The sequence below is a fragment of the Scyliorhinus torazame genome, chromosome 2 (assembly GCF_047496885.1).
Source record: "Scyliorhinus torazame isolate Kashiwa2021f chromosome 2, sScyTor2.1, whole genome shotgun sequence".
In the NCBI taxonomy this organism is placed as follows: Eukaryota; Metazoa; Chordata; class Chondrichthyes; order Carcharhiniformes; family Scyliorhinidae; genus Scyliorhinus; species Scyliorhinus torazame.
In genome coordinates, this window is record NC_092708.1 from 199783733 (window position 1) to 199796666 (window position 12934).

Below are 12934 nucleotides of genomic sequence, written 5' to 3' on the forward strand. Positions count from 1 at the left end.
GGTTTACAAGAATGGTTCCAGGGATGAGAAACTTCAGTTATGAGGATAGATGAGAGAGGTTGGGACTGTTCTCCTTGGAAAAGCAAAGGCTAAGGGGAGATTTGATAGAGATGTTCAAAATCATGAGGGGGCTGGACATAATAGATATGGAGAAACTATTCCTGCTTGCAAAAGGAATCAAGGACGAAAGGGCACAGATTGAAAGTGATTTACAAAAGAAGCAAATGCAATGTGAGAAAAAACATTTTCATATCCGAGTGGTTCAGGTCTGGAATGCATTGCCTAGAAGTGTGGTGAAGGCAGGTTCAATCGAGGCATTCGTGAGGGCATTAGATTATTACTTGAATAGAAATAATGGGCAGGGGTATGGGGAAAAGGTAGGAGAATGGCATTTAGCCATGAGGCTCATTTGGAGAGCCAGTGCAGATGCGATGGGCCAAATAGCCTCCTTCTGCATCGTAACAATTCTGTGATTTTGTGATTTTAAATTGAATATGTTGGCGGACAGGGAGCAAAGATTGGTGACAACTAAGTGTGAAATGCTAGGATAGGATATCTACATGACTTTCACAAATTGGGGGTTTATGGGCACTCGTTACAAAGCAGGTAAAACGTACAGTTGCAATAGCATGCACAAGAGTTTTAGGTGCAAGATGACAGAGATAGGGGTGGAAATGGCAATGTTATAGACTGGAAGTAAGCAGCCTTTGAAGTGGGTGGGAACATAGGGACTGAAACAAAGCATGGAATCGAATAGAATGACACGGCAAAGTCTAAGGCATAAGCCAGGGAAGGAAAACAGATTAAGTGGCATGGGGAGCAAACTTTGTGGCAGGAATTGAAGACAATGGGTTTTGGCATTCTGAAGTTGAGCTGGAGAAAGTTGTGACTCAGCCAAGGCTCAATGTAGCATGCACAGGTAACCACACCCTGAGAATTGCTATTAACCAGAGTTTTTATTGGACCAACCATTAAGTACAGTGGTTATAAAGGTATAGAGTAACTTACCACCTGATTCCCCAAAGCCTGTCCACCATCTACAAGGCATAAGTCAGGAGCATGGTGGTATATCCTCCACGTGGCTGGTTCAGTTGAGCTCCAATAACTCAACACCGCCCAGTACAAAGCAGCAGCTTGATTGGCATCCCTTCAACTACCTTAAATATTAATTTGTCCGCCAGCAGCACATAGTGGCAACAGTGTGTACCATCTACAAGATACACTGCAACAACTTGCCAAGGTGCCTTCAACAGCACCTTTTAAACCCACAAACTCTACTGCCTAGAGAGGGACAGCCGACACATAGGAATACCATAATTTGCAGTTTCCCCTCCAGGTCATACACAATCTGGACTAGAGATTATATCACCGTATCTTCACCGTCACTGGGTTAAATGCCTAGAACTCCCTCATAGCACTGTGGGTGTATCTACATCACGTGGATTACTATGGCTCAAGAAGTGGCTCACTACAACCTTCCAAAGGGCAATTAGGGATGGGCAACAAATGCTGGCCTTGTCAGCGATGCTCACATTCCATGAACAGAAAGGCAACTAAAGCATGAGAGGAGGAAGAGTACATGGAAAGGATACAGAAGCAAACAAGTACAGAATGACAGTGAAGTGAGCATGTACAGGGAAAGACAGAATGAGTACATAAATGCAAATAAGGTGAACATAAAATGATTTTGAGAAAAGAGAAGGCCAGAGACAATGAAAAATAATAGTATTACTAAAACAATCTTCAAGGATAAACATTATTACATATAGATTATGATCTAAACATCTAATGGAGAAGTTTACAGTCATCATAAGAATTGGTTGGGTAGGGAAATCCTATTTCTGCTGCTGGAAGATTTCAAAACAAGGAAGCATGATCTTAAAATTAAAGTTAGGCCTTTCAGGGTGATGTTGGGAAGCACTTCTTCACATGGAATAATCTGGAAGTCTCACGCCCAAAAAGCAGTTTAGGCTGGGAGTTAATTAAAGGTTCAATTCAAAAATGGCTAAACAGGCTCAAGAGGCTGATTAGCCTAATCCTGTTTCTCTGTTCCTAACTCAGAATGGCAATGGAGATGTCTGCACCTAGAACTACTTATTCTCATCAACGGAGGATGCATATACTGGGGTGAATAGTGATTCTCATGCACATAAAAATGGAGAAATGATGCTGCTCTTTTGAATTTGGATTTATTTTCACGTTTACCAAGGTACAGTGAAAAGAACTGAAAAGTATTGTTCGGCATACAGTCCAGACAGATCATTCCATACATGAAAAACTCTCTTGACCACTAAAACCTATTTTTTTTAGAACTCAGCCAAGACTGACAAAATGAAGGTTGCCTCCGTCTAAAAGGCTCCTTGTGAAATGAGTTAGAGCCATCTCACCTAAAGGAGAAACCTTCCCCTCAATTCAGTAGTAAACTGACAATCTCAGACAGAGGCCAATGGATAAGTGGCTTGGAAAAATGTCAATGCAACACAAAATACTTCACGGAGGCATGTTGCTAGGCCAGAGAAAAAAAAGCTTTACTCAGCATATAACTGCGCTGTGCCTGACCCAGCAGTGCTTGATGCTAAAGCAAAATGCCCAAAATAGAAAACGTGTTTCCCCAGCACTATTAACCCTCACACCCATGTGAGCACAAGACAAAAATCACCAAAATATAAAATGGAAAGATTATACCAATCACAAGTAAATTAATTGTTAATTACCTGGTTACTGTTCCATACAAAGAGATTGGCTCCATCTGTAATTCCTAGACTGTGCAAAGAGGTGTGGTCCTCTGGGTTGAGAAGGGAGGAAACTGCAATCAGTACTTATCTAGGAATGTAATTAATCCTTATTAACCACCACATGGTGATAAGGGCAACAACGTCAGAACTTATTCTGTGTTTATCAACGGTGCTAAACAACGGTGCATTGTTTGGCATCTTTGAATTTGTCTATATATATGTTTCTGGAACATACCTCTTCATTCACCTGAGGAAGGAGCAGCGCTCCGAAAGCTAGTGACATCGAAACAAACCTGTTGGACTTTAACCTGGTGTTGTAAGACTTCGTACTGTGCTCACCCGAGTCCAACGCCGGCATCGCCACATCAGTGCTATTATAAAGGCAACCATCAAAAATAGTTTTTGCCACACAATTTTAATGTGTGGGGGTCAGTTAATTTAGTTGGCAGAATGACCCCAACACATTGGTTCAATCCCTGCCCTGGATGTGGTAGCTCACGAAGGCCTGCCTCTTTGTCTTTCCCCATGCTTGATATGGAGTGGTGCCCCAAGAACAAGCTACTTAACAAATTGCCTCTCTTCAATGGAAAATTATGCCAATGACCTTTGTGGACTCCAGCTAATTACATTCAATTGGTCATAACGAGTGCAGAATAAAATGTTAAGTAGTTAATAAACTACAGTAGCACCAAACTACAGTGTAATAAAAAAGCCGGATGTGGCTACCGGTTCCACCATGAGATGCCACAGCTATTCAGGACCCTTGCAACTGAGTTTTATTGGTCTTTTATTTGCATCCTGCCATTACTGCCATGCTTCATTGAAAATCACAGAATTAGAAAGGATATTTTTGGCTCACAGGAAAGTGGAAATGGTAACATGTCTCAACTGAAGAAATTAATACTATGCAATTACAACCCATACGTACTGAATAAAAGTCTGTCTAGGAATGGTTTGAAGGCTGTAAAAGTAAATATAGCTAGAGATGATGAAATGGTTAACGCTGTGATGAAGGAACGATGGAACTGCCATGCTTTAGAAAGCAACCACTTATTAAATGCAATGCAAATTTTTAGGATTGGATGAATATTCGCACATCTCACTTGCTTAAAATAGGAAGGTTTTTTTGCATAACCCAAGGATATTAAATAAATCTGGGAGGGTCATGATAAGGTGAATTATACATGGCCGACTGATTGCATAGGCTCAAAATTACTTTCTTTTTCCTTGTTTTCCTACAGATAACACCAAAGGCAGCTGCCAGCAGAGACAACTCCCAAAACTGCTCTTACATCCATTATTCCTTACCATTGAAGGTCTCGTAAAGATGAAGACCAGCTGGCAATTGCTTGGCAACGGTGATCACCATATCACCCTTCCAGAATTCCAACAGCTGCAAATGAGAAAGTCTTAGTTATGTTATGTACAGATATTTGTGATATTAATTATTGCCTACAGTACACAGATCGGTCTGATTTTAGACAAGACCGACTTATAACAATTAGTACTGCTAAACCTCCGAAGAGGAAGACTCAGTCCACTGCAGCATTCCCTAGCTTAATAGAACATCTGCCAATGCTACTTTTAAACCAGAAGACAATGAAAATGAAAATGAACATCGCTTATTGTCACAAGTAGGCTTCAATGAAGTTACTGTGAAAAGCCCCTAGTCGCCACATTCCAGCGCCTGTTCGGGGAGGCTGTTATGGGAATTGAACCGTGCTGCTGGCCTGCCTTGGTCTGCTTTCAAAGCCAGCGATTTAGCCCTGTGCTAAACAAAGAGCAATGCGGTTCCTTATCCCTAATCAATTCTCTTTTCTGTACCACCGTTTTGCTGCCACTGAGCACAAGAACCCACAAGAACTGCCAAAAATTAAAAGAGAAAAAACAGAAAGTGAAAAGAGAACTTGTATTTATCTCACATCTTTCACACCTCAGAATGTCCCAAAGCATTTTCTAACCAAAGTAAGTACTGTTGTTGTTGCAATGTGCTGTATGTTGGCTATGACCGGCTAAGCAATGATTGCTGAAACATGTGTCTGAACAGCAACTGGTTTATTGGATGAACTATTTACAGATGTACAAAGACTATATGTGTTATTCAGTCTAAGCCATGAGCATTTTTTCCTCAATTCTTGGTCATGTGTCTCTTACATTATCATGTGGGTGATACTGTTTCTCCAGTCCCACACATTAATCCTTTCAACCCTGAACACTATAATACTGTGCAATTCAGGAAACTCAGCAGCTAATTTGCAAACAGGAATCTCCACAAGTCATGATAATGCGCAAATAATCTATTTTAGTCCATGTTGGTTAAAGGATAAATATTGGTCAGAATAAAAGAACTCATTGTCAATTGAGCTACAAATGCAACTTGAAATCTAATGTGCTATTAATGATGGCAAACACCACAGCCATTTGAGGCACAAATAACATTGCATGTTTTGTATTCATGTGCATCCTCGTTGAAGATGTCATTTCAGTGCTGGCACTAGGATTTCAGTAAATTGTAAAATGATGGTTGTATGAAAATGTTATATTGTCTCCAACTCAAACATGATAAACAGGCAGAATTATTAAATTTGCTCTTCTAAATCTGGTAGTGGTTGGAGAGAGGATTTTGAATTGTAAAAGAACAACAGGTTCATCTTTGGCAATGAGATAGATCAAAAGAAAGGAAACAAAAGGAGACGGAGATGAAAGAGATGATGGGAGGAGCGGCAAGGGGATGAAAATGGTAAGGAGGATGGGACCGAGAGGAGAGAAAGGAGGGAAGAGAAGAGAAGGATTGAGCGAAGGAAGACAGGAAAACAAACAGAAGAGGGAAGATTGGGAGCAGGAAAGAAAGGAAGACGAGAGGGGAGATGTGCACACAGACTGTCCCGAGAGTTTAAATAAATTAATTAGTCTAAACCATGGCAGTCACTTTAATGCACTCCAGCCCAACACAATCCAGGCATGCCCCCCCCCCCCCCCCCCCCCCCCCCCCCCGCCACCACCACCACCACCATCCTCAAATAGTAGTTTCCCACCTTAAACAACTCTGCAAAGGACCAGTGAAGCTCTCCAACCATTCATGTAATCTAAACAGCCTTTCAGAGTTACCTCACTCCAGATTTAGAGTGCTTTACACACCCATTCGGCATAAAATTTGGCGTCCATTCTCTTCTGTCTCTGGTCCTTACATAGATTATTTCCTTCCCAGTACTTCATTTTCTGCGTTTATCCTACTCTCTATGCTTCAAGCCTACAAATTCTTTGAGGTCTCTCTTGACCTCCCCACTGATCTTTGGAGTCTCACCCGACTATTAATCGTCCTGCTGGCCTTCATAACATCTCCCTGTATCCTTAGTTAAATTTAACGTCCACCGCTGAACGACTCCAAGACACTGTAAAGGATCATACAAGAACTGATTTGTATAAGATGTACACCACTGTACCAATCAAGGGCAAGGACGACAGAATGGTATTGACAGGCGGGGGCAGGAGGCGAGGTGGGTGGAAAGCTTTTGGGAGTTCCTCAACCAGCCCAATTCCAGTTCCACATTCGAGTTCAATGACAGCACGTTTGCACAGTGGTTAGCACAGTTGCTTCACAGCTCCACAATCCCAGGTTCGATTCCTGGCTTGGGTCACTGTCTGTGTGGAGTCTGCACGTTCTCCCAGTGTCTGCGTGGGTTTCCTCCAGGTGCTCCGGTTTCCTCCCACAGTCCAAAGATGTGCAGGTTAGGTGGATTGGCCGGGCTAAATTGCCCTTAGTGTACAAAAAAAGTGGGGTGGGGCTACTAGGTTACGGGGATAGGGTGGAGGTGTGGGCTTGGGTAGGGTTCTCTTTCCAAGGGCCAGTGCAGACTCAATGGGTCGAATGGCCTCCTTCTGCACTGCAAATTCTATGACTCTATGACAACATCGCACTTTGACAGTTGAGCATCAACTGGGAGGAGTTGCCAGATCAGAGGTCCAAAGAACCATCAAGAGACTGAAGAACACCGAAGCATCTGGGATTAACAAGATACCAGCACAACTATTAAAACATGGCACTAACACCGTCAGAACAGAGCTCTCTGATCTGTTCACCAAGATCGGGACTGTGGAAGATAACTGGAGGCAAGGTGTGATCGTCAAGTTGCCAAAGAAGGGGAATCTCAGTGACTGCAACACCTGGAGGGGCATAACACTGCTGTCAGTGCCTTATTAGGCCTTAAGCACAGTGCTCCTCAAAAGTCTGAAAACTGGAGTAGACAGTGCACTTCATGAAGTACAGACAAGTTTCCTGGGTGGCAGATCACAGAGTAGATCTTTATGCTCAGGAACATCATAAAGCAGAACGTCAAGCATCAGAAATCACTTGTTATCAACTTCATTGATTTCAAGATGATTTGCGATAACATCGATCAGAAATCACTTTGGTACATCGCAAGACTGTGTGGTATCCTGGAACAGTACATTAACATCTTCAAAGCCTTATACACAACTCCAACTGTTGCATCAAGACAATCATGGCCCTTCCAACATCGTCACATGAGTATAGCAAAGCTGCATACTCTCCCATTCCTTTTAGTCTTGGTTACTGATTTTGCAATAAGGAAGGTGTTAGTAGGTGCAGACTTCAGCACAGTGGCAACACCACCGGCTAATGGACCTAGATGTCACGGTCGACATAACATGCTGTCCGAAGAATCATGCCGGCCCCAAGACATGCCCACCAGTCCTGAGACTAGCAGTGCCACGGTTAATCTACGCATCAGCTGAAAGAAGACCAAGGCAGTGATGACGGAATGGCAACAAGGTTCTCCATCACCATCATGCAACAAAACATTGAGGGTGTTGACCACTTCTCCGGTTAGGACACAACATTTCCAGGGATGGCAATGTAGAGATCAACGTTCACACAAGAATCGGCAAAGCTGCAACGATCCTCCAGCAGCTCAACAGTCTGGCATAAAATACCGTCAACACAACTATGTAGCTGCAACTCTGAATGCCCACAGTAGTGCAAAGTACAATTTATGCCAGTAAGACATGGAAAAGAGCAGCAATGGTGACATGAAAGTTTGATGTCTTTTACCAGGGTGCCTGTGTTAAGATCCTGGACATCACATGGAGAGGCAGTATCACCAACCAAAAAATGGTCAGAGGCAACTGTGGGACATCATGACAGAGAAACGTCTACGGCTGGCAGGACATATATATTGCTTCCCAGACGTACACCTTGCCAGAGGGTCAGTGGAGTAAAACCACCAGTTGGAAGACAACAACAGGACCAGTCAATGAAGACCTGGAGAAATACCTTTAATGCGGATTGCCAAGAACTGAAGTAATTAAGTCTAAGTAATCCAATACATAAAATAATCTAGTTATTTGTCTGCTCCATGATCATTTGTTTAACAGTCCACTAGCTCGACTTCGGGGACGGCCACGGTGTGAGTGGTTGCACATTTGGTGGCTCCTGCTCGTGGTGGAAGTTTTGGACCTTTTCCCCGGCTAACGGCGCAGTTGAGTGATAGTTAAAGGTGCAGGAGGGGTGGAGAGAGTATCCCACCGGTGTGTGGATTTGTGGGCCAGAAGTGGTCGAAAAAGGAGAGAACAATTGTTGAAAGCTGGTGTGGAGCCTGCGACACAGGGGAAGATGACGGAGGGTCAGGGTCCGAGCCTGCCTGCACAGCGGTCGACGGATCAGCTGTACTTGGGAATGCAGCGAGCTGCGTGTCTATCAGGACCTGGATACCGAGCTGGCGAAAAAGAGGGCGAGCTTCAATAAGGTGAAGACGGCCCTCTTTAAGAAGGGGGTGAAGTTCATCATTTTATACCCAGCCCATTTGTGGGTAACATATGAAGGCCTTGAATTCTATTTTGGGTCACCAGAGAATGCGATGGAATTTGTTAGAGACAATGGACTGCAGGAGAATGATGATATTGAACTCTGGAGGAGATGTTCCTATTTTGGTTTTCTTCTGGTTTGTATGAACCACTTTTGCACTGTACTTGAGGCCATTGCTCTGTTTTGGGTTTGTTTCGTTCTTGATGGAGGATGGTGGGTTGCTCTTTTCTTTGTGTTTGGTGGGGATTTACACTGGGAGAATGATTGAGTGGGGAGGGAGGGGATTCAGTGGGGGGTAGGGTGCTAGGTGCCATGGGCAGTGGCTACCAGGCTAGCTGGGCAGGCTAGCTCACGGAAGCGCAGTGGGGTTTGAGCAGGTGTTTAGTGTGTTGATGGGGGTGGGATTGTTATTTTGTTATGGGGGGTGGGGGGAGGAGGGTAGAAGACTGCTGACAGGGGAGGGATTGTTGAAAGGTGACATGGTGAGGGTCGATGACAGTGGGTACCCAAGGGCGGGCCTGAGGAGGAGCGGGACGCGGGCTGGAGGCTGGCCTAGGAAGGGTTATGGTTGATCGGGAGGAGCTTGCAACCTCTCCCCGATCAGGCTGATCACATGGAATATGAGAGGGTTGAATGGGCCGGTCAAGAGGGCCCGTGTGTCCGCACATTTGAAAAGCTTAAAGGCGGACATGGCAATGATATAGGAGACGCACCCGAGGGTGGTGCATCAGACTAGGCTGAGGAAGGAATGGGTAGGGCAGGTATTCCATTCGGGACTGGACTCTAAAACAAGGGGGGGAAGGTGGCAATTCTGATTAACAAGCGGGTGGCGTTTGAAGTGGGAAGTATGTGGCGGACTCGGGGGGCAGATGCGTTATGGTGAGTGGGAAGTTGATGGGGGGGGATGTCGTTGGTGATGGTGAACAGGGGGGGGGGGGGGGGAGGAGACACACTTTAATACGGTTGTAGAGCCAAGGCTGGATCGGTTGAGTTCGAGGACAGGGAGGGTGTCAGCGGCTGCAAAGGAACTAAAGGGATTTTTGTACACATGGGGGGGAGGGGGGGGGGGGGGGGGGGGGGGGGTCCATGGAGGTTTGGATGGCCGAGAGGCAAAAGAGTCTCAGTTATTCCCCGTTGACACAAAGTGCGCTCCAGAATTGACCTTTTTCATCATGGATAGGACGTTGTTGGCAGGGGTAGTGGTGGACGTTGAGTACTCGCCAATAGTAGTGTCGGATCATGCCCCACACTGGGTGGACTTACGGGTGAGTAAGGGGGGCACAACGCCCGCACTGGAGGTTAGATGTAGGGCTATTAGCGGAGGAGGAGGTGTGTGTGCGGGTGAGGGAGGCCATTCAGATGTATGTGGAGATAAACGATACGGGGGTGGTTTCGGCAGCTATGGTATGGGAGGCGTTGAAGACAGTGGTGAGCAGGGAGTTTATATCGATACAGGCACACAGGGAGAAGGCAAAGCGGGCAGAGATGGATAGGTTAGTGAAGGAGATTCTCCAGGTAGACAAGAGGTACTCGGAGGCCCCGAAGGCGGAGTTGTTGAAGGAGTGGCAGAAGCTGCGGTTGGAGTTTGGGTTGATATCTACAGGGAAGGCGGTGGGGCAGTTAAGGAAGGCGAGAGGGGCAGTGTACAAATATGGGGAGAAGGCTAGTAGGGTGCTAGCACACCAGCTAAGGAAGCAGTGAGGGTGATTGGAAAAGTGAAAGACAGAGGGGGGAATACGATCTTGGACCCGATGGAGGTGAACGGGGTGTTTTGGGACTTTTACAGCAGGTTATATGAGTCGGAACCCCCAGCCATAGTGGAAGGGTTGAGCTGCTTTTTGGAGGGATTGGAGTTTCCGAGAGTGGAAGAAGAGCTGGTGGAGGGCCTAGGGGCCCCAATTGGGCTGGTTGAAGTGGTGGAGGGGCTGGAGGCGATGCAGTAGGGCAAAGCCACGGGGCCAGACGGGTGCCCAGTGGAGTTCCATAAAAGGTCCTGGAGCGGTTTGGGTTTGGGCAGGGTTTTGTGGACTGGGTCCGGTAGCTGTACCAGGCACCGGTGGCGGGCGTGCGGCAACCCGAGTGAGCTTGGATTATTTTATGCTGCAGCGGGAACGAGGCAGGGATGCCTACTCTCCCCACTGTTGATTGCCTTGGCCATAGAGCCATTGGCGATGGCGATGAGAGCGTCAAAGAACTGGCAGGGGTCATGATAAGAGGGTGAATGCGGTTATCTCTGGGTTTGTGTGGGCGGGTAAGACCCCGTGGGTAAAGAAGGTGCTGCTGGAGCTGGGTCGAGGGGCTGGCTCTACCGAATTTCAGGACCTACGACAAGGCGGCGAACATAACAATGATTAGGAAGGGTAGTGGGGGAGGGGTCAGTGTGGGAGCGGGTGGAGGCAGCCTCATGTAGGGGCACAAGTTTAGTGGCACTGGTAACGGCACCTCTGCCGTTCTCACTGACTCGGTACTTCACAAGCCCGGTGGTAGTGGCAGCCTTGATGGCGTGGGGACAGTGGCGGAAGCACATGGAAGTGGATGGGGCGTTGGTATGGACACCTATTTGTGATAATCACCGGTTTGCACCGGGAGGGCTGGATGGGTGGTTTCGGAGGTGGCAGAGGGCTGTAATTGAGCAGTTTGGGAACCTGCTTATTGACGGCAGCTTTGCGTGCTTGGAAGATTTGGAGGAGGAGTTTGAGCTGCCCGGTGGAAATGGGTTCCGATACCTGCAGGTGGGGGACTTTGTGCGGAGGCAGGTCTCGATGCTTCCGCACCTACCGCCCCAGGAGATACTGGATACGGTAGTGTTGTAAATGGGAGTGGAGGAGGGGAAAATCGCAGAAATTTATAAAGAACTCATGGAATGGGAGGGGGTCCCGATAGGGGAGGTGAAGCAAAAGTGGGAGGTGAAGCGAAAGTGGGAGGAAAAATTGGGCAGGTAGTTAGAGGCGGGGTTGTGGCAGGATGCCCTGAGTAGAGTCAACGCATCCTCGTTGTGTGCCAGGCTTAGCCTGATACAATTCGAGGTGGTCCACAGGACGCACATGACTGTGGCCCATATGAGCAGGTTCTTTGAAGGAGTGGAGGAATGTGGAGTGCCCGCAAATCATGTTTTGGGCATATCCAAAACTTCGAGGATTTTGGCAGGGATTTGCCAATGTCATGTCAATGGTATTGAAGGCACGGGTGGCTCCGAGTCCAGAGGTGGTGATGTTTGGTGTGTCGGAAAACCCGGAAGTCCAGGGGGTGAGTAAGGCTGATGTTTTGGCCGAAGACGGAACTTATTGGCGTAGAGGGACTCGGAACCTACGAAATCGGGGGTATGGGTTGGCAACATGGCTGGGTTTCTCAGGCTTGAGAAAATCAAGTTCGCCCTGAGAGGATCGATGCTCGGGTTCGCCAGGAGGTGGCAGCCATTTATCGACTTCTTTGGGGAAAATTAAGGTGTGAGCAGAAAGGGGGGAGGGATAAAGGTGGATAAATGGCTGAGGTGGGAAATAGTTAGTGGGAAAGGGGATTAGGGAACTGTGTATGTAAGCCATGTTGGCTGGGTTTGGTTGTTGGTTGGTTGGGTGTTATTTGTTTCGTTCTTTTTTCCTCTTGAAAATTGTTAAAATTACATATGCCTCAATAAACTATTTTCAAAAAAAAAAAAACATAGTCCACTAGCTCATAAATTATTGATTAATGGTTTCCGGTTGCGGCGATGCCTTGCTAGCCGCACGTTTCGGCGGCTCCAGCTCCGACGGACCTTCGGGCTCTTTTAAGAGCCCCAACGGGAAATTTTTGGGCGACGCAACCCGGTGTGGGGTGAGTGAGTAGGGAGTCCCCCCCCCAACGAAGGAGGAAAATATCGGCGGCGGCGGCTGCAGCGCGAGGAATCGTCGACGAAAGGGACAGAATGGGAGAAGACACAAGATGGCGGCGGAGAAAGCTCAGGCGACATGGGGGCCCGAGCAAGACGAATTTTTGAGACGGTGTGTGGAGCTACTAAAGAGAGAGGTGCTGACCCCGATGCTACAGGCAATTGAGGGGCTCAAGGAGGCACAAAGGACCCAGGAGACAGAGCTCCGTGTGGTGGAGCAGAAGGTGACGGATAATGAGGACGAGATCCTGGGCCTGGCGGTCAAAACACAGACTCACGAGGCACTCCATAAAAAGTGCATTGAAAGGATCGAGGCCCTAGAAAACAGAGCGCGAAGGAAGAGCCTTCGGATACTGGGTCTCCCTGAGGGAGTGGAAGGAGCGGACTGTGGAGCTTATGTAAGTACGATGCTAAGCTCATTGATGGGTGCTGAGGCCCCTGCGGTCCCCTTGGAGGTGGAGTGGGCACATCGGATCCCGGCGAGAAGACCAAAAGCGGGAGAACCACCCA

General features: G+C 47.0%; 1 protein-coding gene across 3 annotated transcripts in view; it reads right to left on the reverse strand.

The window, feature by feature from the left end:
- usp40 (ubiquitin specific peptidase 40) overlaps nt 1-12934 on the reverse strand; it is a 199627-nt gene that overhangs the window by 76148 nt on the left and 110545 nt on the right. For all 3 annotated transcript variants that reach the window (XM_072482533.1, XM_072482540.1, XM_072482550.1), the window contains 2 exons: nt 4044-4128; nt 2715-2785 (listed from right to left, as the gene is read on the reverse strand). In XM_072482533.1, coding sequence (XP_072338634.1) covers nt 2715-2785; nt 4044-4128 — 156 coding nt within the window. The remainder of the gene's footprint in view (nt 1-2714; nt 2786-4043; nt 4129-12934) is intronic.